General features: G+C 42.9%; 1 protein-coding gene across 8 annotated transcripts in view; it reads left to right on the forward strand.

Moving 5' to 3' along the window:
- Positions 1-17,666, forward strand: part of LOC133410816 (mitogen-activated protein kinase kinase kinase kinase 4-like) — a 50,267-nt gene that overhangs the window by 11,830 nt on the left and 20,771 nt on the right. For all 8 annotated transcript variants that reach the window (XR_009769584.1, XR_009769585.1, XM_061692363.1 and 5 more), the window contains exons 4-13: positions 5,087-5,212; positions 5,395-5,505; positions 5,952-6,042; positions 6,125-6,255; positions 6,323-6,377; positions 6,449-6,527; positions 13,668-13,843; positions 13,921-13,993; positions 14,114-14,324; positions 17,085-17,246. Coding sequence is in view for 6 of the 8 variants with exons in the window: in XM_061692363.1 (XP_061548347.1) it covers positions 5,087-5,212; positions 5,395-5,505; positions 5,952-6,042; positions 6,125-6,255; positions 6,323-6,377; positions 6,449-6,527; positions 13,668-13,843; positions 13,921-13,993; positions 14,114-14,324; positions 17,085-17,246 (1,215 nt within the window). In the remaining 2 variants the exon portion in view is untranslated. The remainder of the gene's footprint in view (positions 1-5,086; positions 5,213-5,394; positions 5,506-5,951; positions 6,043-6,124; positions 6,256-6,322; positions 6,378-6,448; positions 6,528-13,667; positions 13,844-13,920; positions 13,994-14,113; positions 14,325-17,084; positions 17,247-17,666) is intronic.

Below are 17,666 nucleotides of genomic sequence, written 5' to 3' on the forward strand. Positions count from 1 at the left end.
TTTTACTCCGTTACAATGATCTAAATGCCGCTCGCTACTTTTATTGATCAATTATTGCTTATTTAGCAACTATTTCGTGCGCAAAACTACAACTTCGACTTCTGCATTGGGTGCTGTTTCTAATTTAAGCGCTAGTGACGTTTAAGTCTAGTTCACCAATCAAACGACACAAGAAAGTCACATGACCTCACACAACTTCTTGTATTGGGCTTCCTGGGCATAGGTATTAGCACGAGACAAGCCAGCCCGGCTGATCGTGCCTACGTGGCGGCCATTTTGGGAAGGTCGTCGTTACCGTGAAGGCAAAGGCGCACTACTCTTGTTTACATTAGACAATAGCTTTCATGTATTATAGTATTTGTCTGGCACTGTCTGCCCAATTTCAGCTACGTGTAACTTGAGAAAACACCGTGCAGTAAATTGCAAATGTTTTCGTTGTTTTTATTTATTTTATTTTTTGTGCTATTTACTCACTACTTGAGTAATTATTTCACTGTGTACTTTTTACTCTTACTCAATTTTTTGGAGCTTTACTTTTACTTGAGTCACATTATTGTCAAGTAACACTACTCTTACTTGAGGACAATGTTTTGTTTGGCTACTCTACCCACCTCTGGATTGTTCGTGCCCTGTCCTCTCCAATTGTGGAGCGACCATCCTCTATTGCTACTCTTACATTTAAGCAACATTTTTTGCTCATCAGATCAGCCTGCGGCATGTGTTGCACTGCTCTTTTGTATATTCGCTTTGAGGTGCTGCGAGTCGTGGCCCTGGTTGCGGTCCCAGCGGAACAGCGAAGCACACCTAACATCGGCGACGAGCTGATCCACTAGTACATCTTGTATTAATTAGGAAACGCGCCTACATTTATCTAATTAGTTTATGGATGTTAATGTTCAATGTATTAAGCGACGGGGCGATGTTAGGGATTATGTCACATAATGAATGAACTAACTTCAACTTCAGAAATGGCCAATAAAAACAGAAAAATACTGTACTTTATATTTTCCTGGGGGATACATTTGGGATTAGCCTTTGAAGTTGGTATTTGTGAAAAATGGTGTGAAACAGACAAAGATTGTAGTAAATTCTTTTGAAGAATGAGAGTGCTTAAAGAGGAGGATGCTATTCATGTGGCACAGCTTGAAGCAGGCAGCAGGTGCAGGTGGCGATGGGCCTGACTCAAGTTGTAGGCCAGAACAAAAAAGCAAAGAAATGAGGCAAATTTAATTTTAATCTTAAATTTATACATCAACATGTACTTGAGCGGTGTAAATAAATGTTTTTCTGCGTGAAGAAAATTTTTTGATTTTGCCCTATCGTACTCTTCGGTCTTCCTGATTGCTTAATTTATGTTAAAAAAATAAATAAAATTCTCTGTCACCTCTTTCCTGCCGTTGGTGTTTGCATGTCTGCAATTAGCATGTCCAAACAGGGCCCTCTGCTTGTCACTTTTAATGTTAAAGTTGATTCACTGTATATTACAGAACACCAACATTGCAGCAGACCCTGTGATGTGACTATTGCGCACATGTACATCACAATGAAGACGCTTGGGGAAAAAATATATATATCGTGCAGCCCAAGTGTCTGGTGATTGTCTTCTGCACAGGCAGGGCAAAAGATTGTAAATGCCATGTCCCGTCTGTGACATTAGCAATGTGTGCAGTGATTCCGACGTAATTTGTATTACTTACGGCGGTCCAGTGATACCCAGTCAGAGCCACATATTGATCTATCTGCAATGCATAAAATTTTGCCCAGAATTCCCCCCCCCCAGCCACTTTGTCCAGCTCTTCCGATGGGCTTCTAAGGTGTTCCCAGGCCAGCCGGCAGACATAGTCATCCTAACTCATCTGGCTCCCCTCAATGCGGAGGAGCAGGGGCTCGACACTGAGCCCCTCCCGGATGACTGCGCTTCTCACCCCATCTCTAAGAAAGATTCTGGACTCCCTCTGGAGGAAACTAATTTCGTCCGCTTGTATCCGCGATCTTGTTCTTTCGGTCACAAGCTGTGGGTCGTAGGTGAGTGTAGGAACGTTAATCAACCAGTAAATAGAGAGCTTTGCCTTTTGGCTCAGCTCTTTCTTCACCACGACACACCGATAGAGAGTCTGCATCACTGCAGACGCAGCACTGATCCGCCTGTCGATCTCCCACTCCATGAACAAGACCCCGAAATACTCCTCCTTCTAGGGCAGGATCTCTTCCCTGACCTGGAGAGTGCACTCCACACTTTTCCGACTGACTGAGGACCACGGCCTCAGATTTAGGTACTGATTTTCATCCCAGCTGCTTCAGACTCACCAGCGAACCACTCCAGCGAGAGTTGAAGGTCACGACTTGATGAACCCACCAGAACCACATCTGCAAAAAGCAGAGATGCAATGCTGAGGCCACTAAACCGGACCTCTTCAACACCTCGGCTGTGCCTAGAAATTCTGTCCATAAAGGTAAAGAACAGAATCTGTGACAAAGGGCAGCCTTGGCAAAGTCCAACTCGGAAACATAATCGACTTACTGCCAGCAATTCGGACCATGCTCTGACGCCGGTCGTACAGGGACCGAACAGCCCTGTACAGCTCCTGTACCCTATATTCATGGCGCACCCGCCACAGTACTCTCCAAGGGACATGGTAGAACGCCCTCACCAAGTCCACAAAACACATGGAGACGAGTTGGGCAAACTCCTCCCATGCACCCTTGAGGGCGCTTCTGAGGGTTTTGAGCTGTTCCACGGCCAGGACAAAAACCACACTGCTCCTCTTGAATCTGAGAATCAACTTCCAGACAAACGCTCTTCTCCAGAAGCCCTTAATAGACCTGACCAGGGAGGCTGAGGAGTGTGAATGTCGGTAGAATTGAGGTCTTCGAAGTATTTAACCCCCCGACTCACAGTGTTCCGAGTTGAGGTCACCAGTGCCCCATCCCCACTACACACAGTGTTAATGGTGCACTGCTTCCGCCCTCCTGAGACGCTGGATGATAAATTTCCTCGATGCTGTCCGGAAGTCATTTTCCATGGCCTCACCGAACTCCTCCCATTCCCATGCTCGGGTTTTTTCCTCAGTGACCACCAAAGCTGCGTTTCGCTTGGCCTGACAGTACCCATCAGCTGCCTCTGGAGTCACACGTTCCAAAAAGGTCTGATAGCAGTCTTTCTTCAGCTTGATGGCATCCCTTACCACTGGTGTCCACCAATGGGTTCGGGGATTGCCGCAAAGACAGGCACGACCACCTTTCAGCCACAGCTTCGGTCGACCGCCTCGACAATGTAGGTGTGCAGCATGGTCTACTCAGACTCAATGTCCCCCGCCTCTCCCGGGATGTGGGTGAAGTTCTGCCAGTCTGTCATTGGGACACACAAACCCCTCCACAACGATAAGGTGATGGCTCCAGGAGGGGGCCTAAAACATTTAACGACAAAGCTATCCAAATTTTTTATACTTAGATTAAGATATAAAATAAGACATTGACGTGAAAGCTTGAGTTACCTGCAATTATTATTATTTTAATAATAATTAATTTTGTCATTAATGAGAAACAGAGCATATTATCAGCCTCATTTGGTTAAGGTACCCTGAACTAATATGGTAGGTGCAGTGGAAATGCAAACCACATGGGCCACAGGAACATTTTGCTACCAGAAACTCAAAGTTCCTGAGCTGGTTGGTGGAAAAGCCCCTATTGAGATCTTAAGACTATCAAGGCATGCTAGAGAGAAATATGCTGCCCAGTATCAGAAAGCTTGGACTCAGTCATGGGTCTTCTAATAGGATAATGACCCAAAACACACAGCTAAAAACACCCCAAAAGGGCTTAGAACAAATCATTGGGCCATTCAGAAGTGACCTTCCATTAGCCCTGATCTATCTATCTTGTATTGAACATCTGTGGAATGAGCTGCAACATCCCATCTGGAAAAAGCACACTTCAAACCTGAGACAACTGGAAAGAAAGAAGAGGTCCAGAATACCCATTGATAGGTGTAAATGTCTCTTATACAGTTCCAGAACAGTTGAGCAACAAAATATGTACTACACGTACCACAGCAGCACATTTACGATCACCAACACCAGACATTTAACACTCAGACTGGCTAAGGGTTTGCCACTGGCTAACAGCCAGCCGCTCACCTGAGGTCACAACAGCTAACTGACTCCACAATGTCTCTTACCAAACCAGGCCCCACCTTTCAAAGCCACACACTTAGTTAAAGAGATTATTGTGCGGAACGTGAGAATGGTGATACCAAGTGGACAATAGTAATAATAATACTGGCACCTCACATTCACATTTTGTTAAATAATTCAAAATCAATTTATATCTAATTGTTTGATTAATCAGTAGAATACTACCAAATTCTAATACCACAATTTTTGTCCAGGCCTGTTTCATCAGGTTCTTTTTAAAAATGATTCTGTTGAACCACAATTCAAAAGCAATGTCTGATTTTTATTGTTTAATTTTCAGTATTTTTTAAAATTACATTTGTAAGTAACAGGGGGGTATGAACAAGTTTGTCCACGTGTATGTTCCACGTGTAAACTCAGTATGATAGAGGCGTGCTAAATACATACAGTTACTGTTATACCAGAAGAATAACATTTCTGATGTATCTGTCAAAATAGTTATTTTCCAAATAAAAGGGCAAGTCAGACCTGCGTTACACGTTAAATACTGTATTTCACTATCCATTACAGGGGTTCCTCTGTTTACAACTGAGTTATTTTCCTCTGTGGGTGACATACTGTAACCCAAATTTCAACACAAGCCGAAAGGCACGAAAGCCTATTACCAGTTTACGCTAGTGTAGTAGTGAACTCACAACTACAGTAATTGTGTATGAACAAGTTCAATAAAATTGCTCACTCACTAGTCTTTTTTACACTGTCTGCCTTGTCTCCCCTTTTGACCGGCTCTCTGTCTATGTGAAGTTTAAAGCAATTGTCACTGACATTTTGACGTCTGCACGTATCTAATTACCTCAATGTGCCAACTTTCATCGCCTGTTTGAACACACACACAAGACTGTAGTGTTCCAACTCTCTCTCTTGCTCCACACCTTGGTAACATTTGTGTGCAGGATGAAGAGGAGGAAATTAAACTGGAGATTAATATGCTGAAGAAGTATTCCCACCACAGAAACATTGCCACCTACTATGGTGCATTTATCAAAAAGAGTCCGCCAGGACATGACGACCAGCTCTGGGTAAGTCTTCAAATCCATATCAAATGCTAAGATGTTGGAGAAGAATCATTTAGTTGACGGCCCAAACTGTCCCTTTTTATATGTGTTAGATATTTTTTGTCTTCTTATGGTTAATTTTTCTCTCTCTCTCTCTCTCTCTCTCTATCTTTCTATATATATATATATTTTTTTTTTTTGTTTAGTTGGTGATGGAGTTCTGTGGAGCTGGTTCCATCACAGACCTAGTGAAGAACACCAAGGGGAACCAGCTGAAGGAGGACTGGATCGCCTACATCTCCAGAGAAATCCTCAGAGTAAGTGCTCGTTTTCTCCTCGCTTGTCTTTTTTTGGAACAGATGAATTTCTAAAAACTGGACCAGTGCTTATTAAAGTCCTTGTAAAGTGAAATCATAGATTTGTTTCTTAATTCCTTATGCATGTTTGAAGATAATTGCTGAAAACACGGAGGCTCCTGCTGGTAACTTACCATGATTTCCCGTCTCATGACATCATCATGATCATGACATGGACACTGGCTCCTACACGCTCAACCTTTCTTACTGTTGTTCTTTCTGTTTTGTCCATACTGTAAAGCGTCTTTGAGCCAGTTTTGTAATCATTCAGATATAACAGGGTTGTTCACAGCATTCCTCCTTGTGGTGTGTCAATTTTTCAAGACATTTATTTTTGCTTGACAGGGTTTCTAAAGGTCACAAGTCTCCGCTAACAAACTCATGTGCTCCGTGTCTGTTTTTGGCAGGGTCTGGCTCACCTACACGCCCACCACGTCATCCACCGTGACATCAAGGGCCAGAATGTCCTGCTGACAGAGAATGCTGAAGTCAAATTAGGTGAGTGGGATAACCCTGCTGTTTGGTTAAAAAAAAAAAAAAAAAAAAAAAAAAAAATCAAACACTCCTCCATCCCCCTCAGTGGATTTTGGTGTAAGTGCCCAGCTCGATCGCACCGTGGGCAGGAGAAACACCTTCATCGGTACTCCCTATTGGATGGCCCCTGAAGTCATCGCCTGCGACGAGAACCCCGATGCAACATACGACTACAGAGTACGACCGTCTTCTGGTTTGTGCGTGTGTGCCTGCATGTGTTGTTGATGCTGTTGATTTCTTGCAGAGTGATCTGTGGTCTTGCGGTATAACAGCAATTGAGATGGCTGAAGGAGCACCACGTAAGGGCTTCTTTTTACTTCCCTCTTCGTGAACAGTTTTACAGTTACCTCTGATTATTGTGTACTTGCAGCGCTTTGTGACATGCATCCTATGCGAGCACTCTTCCTGATTCCAAGGAACCCACCTCCAAGACTCAAATCCAAAAAATGGTGAGTTGAGTAGGAACCTTTCAGTGAAACTGATCTTTCTATCTTTATCTGTAGAGCTTCGACTTGCTTCCTCAAGCCAGCTGCACGTTGAGTGACGTGGCTCAACTCCTGAACTATTTAGTCACGTCACGCAGTGTGCAGGGTTCTGCAACCAGTTTTGAGTTGCCAAACGTCTGTAACTAGTTGAGCTGATTAAAAATTCAAATCGCAAGTCCGTGGCATCACAACAGCACAGACATCTTGGCCAATATTAATATCTTGAATAATTGAGACATATCATTTCAACATACCTCCTTGACACCAAGCCTAAACATATACGCAAACATTCCGCGAATAGATGAATTTTTTAATTGTGAACAGCTATATACAGAAGTTGGAATGTTGTGAAAACTGTAAATAAAAACAGAATACAATGATTTGCAAATAATTTTCAACCAATATTCAATTGAATACACTCCAAAGACATTTACTGTTGAAACTGATGAATGTTAGTTTATTTATTTATTTTTTATTTTAAAACAAATATTTTCTCATTTTGAATTTGATGCCTGCAAATTGTTCACAAAAAAGCTAGGACAGGAGCAACAAAAGACTGGGAAATTTAAAGAATTCTCAAAAAACACCTGTTTGGAACATTCCAGAGGTGAACAGGTTAATTGGACACAGGTGAGTGTCATGTTTGTGTATATAAGGTGTATCCCCAAAAGGCTCAGTTGTTCACAAGCAAAAATGGGGTGAGGTTCACCATGTTGTGAACAACTGTGTGAAAAAATAGTCCAAAAGTTAAAGAACATTTCTCAACATACAATTGCAAGGAATTTAGGGATTTCATCGTCTACAGTCCATAGTATCATCAAAAGGTTCAGAGAATCTGGAGAAATCTTTGCATGTAAGCGCCAACGTGGAAAACATTGAATGCCTGTGACCAATCCCTTAGGCGGCACTGAATTAAAAAATGACGACATTGTGTAAAGGATAATGCAGCCCTTTAGGGGGCACAAGCCAGCAAAAACTGTAGGCCTGTCCCAAGCCCGGATAAATGCCGAGGGTTGCGTCAGGAAGGGAATCTGGCTTAAAACTTTGCCACACAAATGAGCGTTCATCCAAATAATTCCATACTGGATTGGTCGTGGGCTAGGTTAACATCATCAAACAAACAAATTCATCTACTGTGGGTCGAAGATGAAGGAGAGGTGGAAAGCGGGTTCTTCGTCAGAAAGAGAAGAGAAAAGCACGGAGCCTAGAACTGAATGTGGGGATGTTGAATGTTGCGACTATGACAGGAAAAGCTTGGAAGTTGGTTGACATGATGATTAGGAGAAAGGTTGATATATTGCGTGTCCAGGAGAACAGGTGGAAAGGCAGTAAGGCTAAAAGTTTCGGGGCAGGGTTAAAATAATTTTTCCATAGTGTAGATGGGAACCGAAATGGAGTAGGGTTATTTTCAAAGAAGAGTTAGCTAAGAATGTCTTGGAGGTGAAAAGAGTATCATATTGAGTGATGATGCTGAAACTTGAAATTGAGGGTGTTATGTATAATGTGATTAGTGGCTATGCCCCACAGGTAGGATGTGACCAAGAGGTGAAAGAGAAATTCTGGAAGGAGCTAGACGAAGTAGTTCTGAGCATCCCAGACAGAGAGCAAGTCGTGATTGGTACAGATTGTAATGGACATGTTGGTGAAGGAAATAGGGGTGATGAAGAAGTGATGGGTAAGTACGGCATCCAGGAAAAGAACTTGGAGGGAGACATGGTGGTAGACTTTGCAAAAGGGATGGAAATAGCTGAAGTGAACACTTTCTTCCAGAAGAGGCAGGAACATAGGATGGAAGCTGAGAAAGTAAGAGTGTTGCGTGGCTTTTTGAGAAGAGGTGAGACAGGCTCTCGGTAGACAGGAGGCGCTTCCAGAAGACTGGACCACTACAGCCAAGGTGATCAGAGAGACAGGCAGGAGAGTACTTGGTGTATCTTCTGGTAGGAAAGGGGAGAAGGAGACTTGGTGGTGGAACCTTAAAGTACATGAAATAAAGGAAAGAGGTTTGCTTAGAAGTGGGACACTGAGAGGACAGAGGAGAGGAGAAATTAATACATGGAGGTGCGACGTAGGGCAAAGGTAGAGGTGGCAAAGGCCAAACGAGGCTTATGATGACATGTATGCCAGGTTGGACACTAAAGAAGGAGAAAAGGATCAAGAGAAGTTAGAAAGGCACTAAAGAGGGCAAAAAATGTAAAGGCAGTTGATCCTGATGACATGCATGTGGGTATGGAAGCATCTAGGAGAGGTGGCTGTAGAGTTTTTGTCCAGCTCGTTCAATAGAATTTTAGTGGGTGAGGAATGGAGGAAAAGTGTGCTGTGTCCATTTTTAAGAACAAGGCTGATGGGCAGAGCTGTGGGAACTATAGTAATAATGTTGATGAGCCACACAGTGATGTTATAGGAAAGAGTAGTGGGGGCAAGACTGAGGACAGATGTTAGTATTTGCGAGCAACAGTATGGTTTTATGCCTAGAAAGAGTACCACAGATCTATTATTTACTTTGAGGGTCTTGATGGAAGAGTACAGAGATCAGAAGGAGCTACAGTACATTGTGTGCGCTTCGGTTAAGGAATGCAACAAGCAAAGTTAATTTGAATCTTGAGATACATTAAAAAATGTAGTTTATTTGATATCTTAGGAAAAATAAATGCTAAATGGACTGCACTTATATAGCACTTTATCTACATCAGCACATTTACAAAGCCTCACATTCACACAAACATTCATAAACCAATGGGCGACTGCTGTCATGCGAGGTGCTGCCAGGCCCACTGGGAGCAAATTAGGCTTCAGTGTCTTGTCCAAGGACACTTCGACATGCGGACAGTCGTAGCAGGGATTCAAATCCGTTCTACCTACTGAGCCAAAGCCACCCCAACATAATCCCATTGGTATCGCAAGACTCATCCAGATCTGTGTGACAGACCACCAAGGACTCCACTAAAAGAGGTTTGATGAAGATCTGATATTGTATTTAAAAATAAAAGTCTACGAAAACTAATAAACTAAATTTTTGTATGCATCTCAAGATTCAAATTGACCTTGCTGGTTGCATTCCTTAACCGAAGAGCATTGACGTCCGTATTATTGAGAAGCTTTTATTTTGAAGGTGGCTTTCGCCGCGAGTTGACGACTTATAACCGTAATGCCTAGTATGAACAAAATTAGGGGCGACTGGCTTAATTGCTACTTTACGAGTGGAGGCTGGCTTGACCGGCGCTATATACCTACTGGGTGCGTGCCTTTAGCGTCCTCCTTCATGCGCACCCTTCCGCCTTTACGTCCACATGCTGTCCTCAGCCACGTCCGCTTTTCCTCTGTATAAGCAGCGTGTCGGCAGGAAATGCTCCCAGTCAGTCAAGTGGAGCGCTCATCACACAACATTTAGAGATCTTGGAACTCGGTGCACACACAAGGCGCGCCGCGTTATAAGGCCCCCCCCCCCGTCCATTTTGGAGAAAATTTAAAACCTTTAGGTGCGCCTTATGGTCGTGAAAATACGGTACTAGACTGGTCTGCCAGCAATCCCGACCTGTCTCCCATTGAAAATGTGTGGTGCACTATGAAGTGCAAAATACGACGACGACCCCAGAATGTGAAGCAACTGAAGATGTACATCAAGCAAGAATGAGAACTAATTCCACCTACCTCCTCATTTCCCAAATACCTTTTGAGTGTTATTAAAAGGAAAGGTGATGAAACAGTATTACAAAGCTGTCAAATGTTATGAAACGTCCGTATTTTGTTACAGAAATCACTGAAAGCTGACTCGTTACGGCTGTAACACAGATTGTTCCGGATATTGAGGGAGAGAAAAATCCCGCGTCCAACATTACAGGCCAGTACGGCGCTGCGTCCGACCACAGTGCCGAAAATTTCATGTGATTTCGATGAAATAAACACGATATTGTCTATAAAAAAGGAGAGGAAGAAAAAAAGCTGCTTCGGGGCACACTATTTTATTATCAAGACAAATATAACCCAAGTGAACTTAAAATGCTATTTTTAAATGGTGATTTCATTTATTTAAGGACAAAAAAACTCTTAAAAAGTTACCCAGCATTGTGTGAACACAGTAACTGCCCCCTAAACCTAACCTAAATTACTGGTTTGGCCATCCTCAGCAGCAAGAACTGAAATCAAGCCTTTTCTGTAACTGACGTGAGTCTTCCACATCTCTCTGGAGATATTTTGGCCCACTCTTCCTTGCAGACTTGTTTGAATTCAGCAAAAATTGAGGGTTTCTGAGCACGAATGGCCTTTTTAAGGTCATGCCACTGCATTTCAATCGGATTCAAGTAGGACAAGTAGGACTAGGCCACTTTGTTTATTTAAACCATTCAGACGTGACTTGCTGGTGTGTTTTTGATCGTTATCCTGTTGCAGAACCCGTGTGCTTCAACTTGAGGTCACACAGTGATGGCTGAACATTCTCTTCTAGGATTTTCTGTTAAAGAGCAAAATTCATGGTTCCACCAATAACAGTAAGTTGTCCAGGTCCTGAAGGAGCTAAGCAGCTCAAGAGCATCACACTACCACCACCATGTTTGACTGTTGATATGATGTTCTTTTTCCGAAATGCTGTGCTACATTTACGCCAGATGCAACAAGACACACACCTTCCAAAAAGCTCAACTTTCATCTCATCTGTCCATGTAATATTTCACAAAAAGTCTTTGGAATCATTCAGATGTTTTTTTTTTTCCCTCTCCAAAAGTAAGACAAGCACTTTGTTCATTTTGGTCAGCAGTGGTTTTCGCCTTGGAACGCTGTCATGGGTGCCATTATTGCACAGTCTCTTCCTTATTGTTGTGTCATGAACACTGACCACAACTGAGGCAAGGGAGGCCTGCAGTTCTTTAGGAGTTGTCATGAGTTCCTTTGTGGCCTCTGGATGAGTCATTGCTGTTCTCTTGGGTTAATCTCTGTAGGCTGGCCACTCCAAGGAAGGTTCACCACTGTTCTATGTTTTTTCCATGTGAGGATAATGGCTCTCCCTATGAGAGAATTTGAGAAGGGGGCCAATACTTTTTCACGGCATTGTACTTAGATTCAGACAGCAACTGCTTCCGCGATTACAAGGTTGTTGCAATAAAAACAAAATAAATATTATAAGGGTTATATATAAATATAGCCATAATTGATTAAGAATTATGATTATAGAGAAATGATTATGTTGTGCAATTGAACTATGCAGAATTATTTTTATCCTATTGCATAATATACCGCAATAACTGTCCCACGTTAATGTTTTTGACACAATTTTGAAAATATGGAAATTCAGACAAATTTGGACAAATTGTTCTGGAAGTGAATTTCTATAGGTTGGCAGCTTTGGTGGTAAACATGCCCCTGTCCCAGCTTTTTTGGAACGTGTTGCAGGCATCAAATTCAAAATGAGTGAATATTTGCAAAAAACAAAGTTTATCAGTTTGAACATTCAATATATATATCTTTATTTCATTCATTCATCTTCCGTTCCGCTTATCCTCACTAGGGTCGCGGGCGTTCTGGAGCCTATCACAGCTATCTTCGGGCGAGAGGCGGGGTAGACCCTGAACTGGTCGCCAGCCAATCGCAGGGCACATATAAACAAACAACCATTCACACTCACATTTGCACCTACGGGCAATTAAGAGTCTTCAATTAACCTACCCTGCATGTCCCCGGAGAGCACCCACGCAGGCACGGGGAGAACATGCAGACTCCACACAGGCAGGGCCGGGATTTGAACCCCAGTCGTCAGAACTGTGAGGCAGATGTGCTAACCAGTCGTTCACCGTGCCGCCTTATATCTTTATTTATTTATTTAATTTATTTATTTATATTGTCGTTATTTACGTTTTACATAATCTCCCAAATTCATTACAGTTGGAGTTTGTGCATAGTACACTATAAAAAGACATACACCTTTTGTCTCGCACTGTCTGACATGATTCAGACTAAACTTTTCCTGTTTTAGGTCAATTAGGATTACCAAAATTATTTGTATTTGTTAAATGACAGAATAATGACAGAAGGATTTTTTTTCGGCAATTTTTCATTACTTTCTTCCAAGTCTGATGTTTACATACAGTAAGATTACTATGCCTTTAAACAATTTGGGAAAACCCAGATGTCATTTCTTTGGAAGCTTTGTATAGTTTTTTTGAAAAGCATTTGAGTTAATTAGAGTGACACTTGTATTAGAACTAGGCACACCTGTAACACACTGCTTCTTCAACATCATGGGAAAATCAATAGAATTCAGCAAAAATATCAGATAGAGAATTGTGGATTTGCACAAATCTGGTTCATCCTTCCTTGGGTGCAATTTCCAGATGCCTGAAGGTTCCACGTTCATCTGTTCAAACAATTATACCCAGTATAAACACCATGGGAATGTCCAGCCGTCATACCTCTCAGCAAGAAGAAAGGGATCTATGAACATGCCATAGTCTGAATTGTACATATCAACCCAAGAACAAAAGCAAAAGCCATTGTGGAGGTGCTGGCTGAAGCTACTGAGTGTGTCATTATCCACAGTGAAACGAGTACTGTGCCTACATTGGCTGAAAGGCCACTCTTCCAGGAAGAAGCCATTACTCCAAAAGAAACATCAAAAAGACAGATTACCGTTTGCAAATACACATAGGTACAATGACCTAAATGTTTGGATAATGTTTGGAGACTGTCCTGTGGTCTGTCTTATATGACTTATTAATCCGGTCTGAATACTCTCCTTTTTATAACAATCAAACTTTAACTTAAACTTAATTATACTCAAACGTTAATTTACAAATATTCACGTATGAGAGAGAAAATATAAGTAAATAAACAATTCAAAGTAATAGTTCTGTTTGGAAATGACAATTGTACTGTATATCTGCCAAATATGACCAGTTCAGGTTGTACCCCGCCTCTCGCCCGGAGATAGCTGGGATAGGCTCCAGTACGCCCACGACCCTAGTGAGGATAAGTGAGGAAGATGAATCTGCCAAATAAGATTACATTTTAATCTATTTCACTGCCTATGCAGAATTTGTCATGTCAAACTAATTTGTAACTGACTTGAATTCCGATGGTGCTCAATTGGGCACTCTTGTTTATATATGGAATGTCCAGGTCCAAAAAGTTTTTCAGTTTCATCGAAAGCTGCCTGGTAAAGAACTACACTCAGCGACCGCCAACGGAACAGCTGCTCAAACATCCCTTCATTCGTGACCAACCCAATGAGAGGCAGGTCCGAATTCAGCTGAAAGACCACATCGATCGCACTAAGAAGAAGAGGGGCGAGAAAGGTGCATTTGTCTCCCCAATTCTGAAGCACATAAGATTATATGATGTTTGCGTCACTTGGAATGTCTCCTCTGCACAGATGAGACTGAGTATGAGTACAGTGGCAGTGAGGAGGAGGAAGAGGATCCAGCGGAGCAGGAGGGAGAACCAAGGTTTGGCTGCAGCACTGTTCCTACTTGGTGTACTTGCTGTATTACGTGCTGTCCTCACTACTTACTCCTCACAACATGTACTAATACAGTTTAACACGTCTGATTGCTCTCACGGTCTAGCTCCATTGTTAATGTGCCGGGTGAGTCAACGCTACGTCGAGACTTCATCCGCCTCCAGCAGGAGAACAAGGAGAGGTCGGAGGCACTCCGCCGCCAGCAACTCCTACAGGAGCAGCAGCTTCGTGAACAGGAAGAATACAAGCGCCAACTACTGGCCGAGAGGCAGAAGCGTATTGAGCAGCAGAAGGAGCAGCGGCGGCGCCTAGAGGAGGTTGAATTTATTACGAGAACCTCCAAGATACAACGCAATTCCAATCGAACTCCGAATTGTTCAGATTTGTAAAACATTTGCTTCTAACATTAGGACATACTGTATAATTATCTGAATTAATCAGTTCTAGGTACCGAACCCCCGTGATACTGGCTCTGCGGTCCCTGTACAACCAGTGTCAGAATTTGGTCCGTATTTCCGGCAGTTAGTCGGATTCTTTGCCGATGAGGGTTGGATACTGCCAAGGCTGCCCTTTGTCACCGATTATGTTCATAGCTTTTATGGGCAGAATTTCTAGACGCAGAGAGGGCTCGGTTTGGTGGTTTCAGTCTTGCATCTCTGCTTTTTGCAGATAATGTGGTTCTGTTGGCTTCACCAACTCTCACTGGAGCGGTTCGCAGCAGAGATTTAAGCGGTTGGGGTGAAAATCATCACCTCCAAATCTGAGACCACGGTCCCCAGTCGGAAAAGGGTGGAGTGCCCTCTCCAGGTCGGGGATGAGATCCTTTCCGAAGTGGAGGAGTTCAAGTATCTTGGGGTCTTGTTCACGAGTGAGGGAAGAATGGAACGTGAAATCGACAGGTGGATTGGTGCAGCGTCTGCAGTGATGCAGACTTTGTATCGGTCCGTTGTGGTGTAGAAGGATCGAAGCTGAAAGGCGCAGCTCTCAATTTACCGGTCGATCTAAGTTCCTACCTGCACCTATGAGATACGAGCTGTGGGTTATAACCGAAAGAACAAGATCAAGGATGCAAGCAGTCGAAAACAGTTTCCTTTGCAGGGCGTCTGGGCTCTCCCTTAGAGTGTACGAAGCTTGCTCATCCGGGAGGGGCTCAGAGTAGAGCCGCTGCTCCTCCACATTGAGAGAAGCCAGATAAGGTGGCTGGGGCATCTGATTAGGATACCCCCCCTGGACGCCTCCCTGGTTAGGTCTTCCGGGCATGTCCTACTTGGATGCAATTAATACAAACAAGTGTAAAAAGCGCTGTTTATATTGAAATATTAAACAAAAGTAGTTACCCAAGGGGTGGGGAAAATCATTTATTTTTAAAGGTCCCATATTTTGGCTATTTAGACATTCACAGAGCGACTCTAACATGGACTTGGGTTAAAAGTGTAAATTTCATTTTAAAAAAAACTCCTTGGTTTTGTCATACTGGTGTTCTAGTTTTACTTATGTTCTGCTTTGTCCATATTTGGCTAAGACCTTTCCTCTTATTGGTTGCCTCCGGTGTTGAAGACCCACTTGTGAAAACACACACATATGTTGACAGTGCTGGCTCAGGAGCAGAGAGGTCGGCGGAGATATTTGCTATTGACGTAGATAACCTGGAGAAATTTGAATGACCTGTTTCAGGACTCGGCAGTAAAACGTCTTGAACTCGGAATGCGTGGATGATTTTAATTAATATTTCACGTTTACTAAGGCACCATTGAGCCCACACTAGAAAAAGTTGGTTTGGTAAAATATGGGACCTTTTAAGCCTAATGGATAGACAAAGCTGAATGTGACTGAAGTGGAGCATCGTGAAAAAATTAGTTGGCAACGCTTGACTGTCCACAGAGCGAGAGCAACACACCTTCATCAACACACTTTATTCTACTGCTTATTTAAAAATACACTCACATTATTTTTTTCTGATCAATCTTTTGTCACAAATCCATCCTCATCTTCAGTATCTGAATTGAACAGCTGGGCAATTTCGCCATCGAACATGCCGGGTTCCCTCTCGTCATTGTCTGAGACAGTCTCGTTGCCGAGTGGCTGTTCAGCAATGATGCTGGCTTTTGCGAAAGCTCGGACAACAGTCAAAGCAGATACCTTAGCCCACATATGGCGGCGTAACTCGCCCGGCGCTGCCTCCCTGTTTTAGTAAAGGTGCGTTCGCCGTCTCTCATCCATCGCTCGCAACTTCACTTTGAACGCCTTGTTTACACCAATGTCCAGCGATTGGAGTTCACTGGCAGTTGCTGCGCCACTGTAGTCCTTGCGCGGATGGCGAGATGGCGCCACTGAAAACTAGTTGCAGAATCTATCTAGTTCAGTCATGTTCAGCACCATCGCTCAGTGTACGGTGGGCCTTAGGCTTGAGTGTGCGATCCCTTTGCAATGGATGTGAGGGAAGTGTGAAGCGATTTATGTGTGATAAGCCTGTGATAGAGCCTAATGCAAATATGAATCAAGATCGATTGCAATCAACGTAATGACATTTTTTTGCCAATAGGTTTAATACACACAATTGAAATGCCTTTTGCAATCCTGAGAAACAGTTGTTTTCAAATGTAACATTCACATTTTATACATGATTCTTCTGTCCTGGAAAGCAGCCACAACACTAGGCCATGGACATCTTCCAGTAAAATTGTTTTTATCATGGAAATGGTGTGGACAAAAATGTTAGGGCGAGCCACAAGGTCAATGAGGTTAACTCTGTCTCCCCACTAAGTTTAGTTTATTTTTTTTTCTTGTCCTTGCTTCAGAGTTGCTCTGTGAGTGGTTTGGAATCACACTTAAACTAGGACTCAGTGATAATGCCTTGACTTAAAGCTAAATTCTTTCACCATGAGAAAACTCGAACATTGCTAAAACATTTATTAGACAACTGAGACAAAAACTAGAAACACATTTGTTTTGTTTTGAATTGTACGACCTTAGCGTTTCAAATACGAGGCTCAACTATTTTCTTTGTTTCAGATACATTTATATGAGTCCCGATAAATACATAAGAGCTGAGTGTCATATCTGTGTCAACACTGCAGCAACAGCGACGTGAACGCGAGATGAGACGACAACAGGAGCGTGACCAGCGTCGGCGGGAGCAAGAGGAGAAGAGACGCATTGAGGAGATGGACCGGCGGCGTAAAGAGGAAGAGGAGCGCCGACGTGCTGAAGACGAGAAGAGGAGGAATGATCGTGAACAGGTCTGTTTTCTTATGTAGTTAAAAATGCTGAATGGCCTTAACCACACATTGTTCTGTGCCTTTTGTCCAATTGTTACCCGCTTTTTAGGTCAATAAAAACAGCTTTCCGTCAAACTCCAGGTTTTCACGAATGCTTCAACATTCTGCTCCAAACAACATGGAGGCACATATTTTGCCAAACCAACTTTTTCTAGTATTTGGGATGTAATATTGTCTCTAAGGTGTCTTAGTAAACGTGAAATATGAATTAAATTCGTCCATGCATTCCTGAGTTCCAGACGTCTTCTCATAAGTAGGTCTTCTTCATGGATGCAACCAATCAGAGGAAAGGGGGCGGTCTTAGCCAAATATGGACAAAGCGGATACAAAACTGGGTCAAACAGAAGTAGCTGTCAGAGGGGCCTTTTCTGGACACAAAAC

The sequence above is a fragment of the Phycodurus eques genome, chromosome 1 (assembly GCF_024500275.1).
Source record: "Phycodurus eques isolate BA_2022a chromosome 1, UOR_Pequ_1.1, whole genome shotgun sequence".
Lineage (NCBI taxonomy): Eukaryota > Metazoa > Chordata > Actinopteri > Syngnathiformes > Syngnathidae > Phycodurus > Phycodurus eques.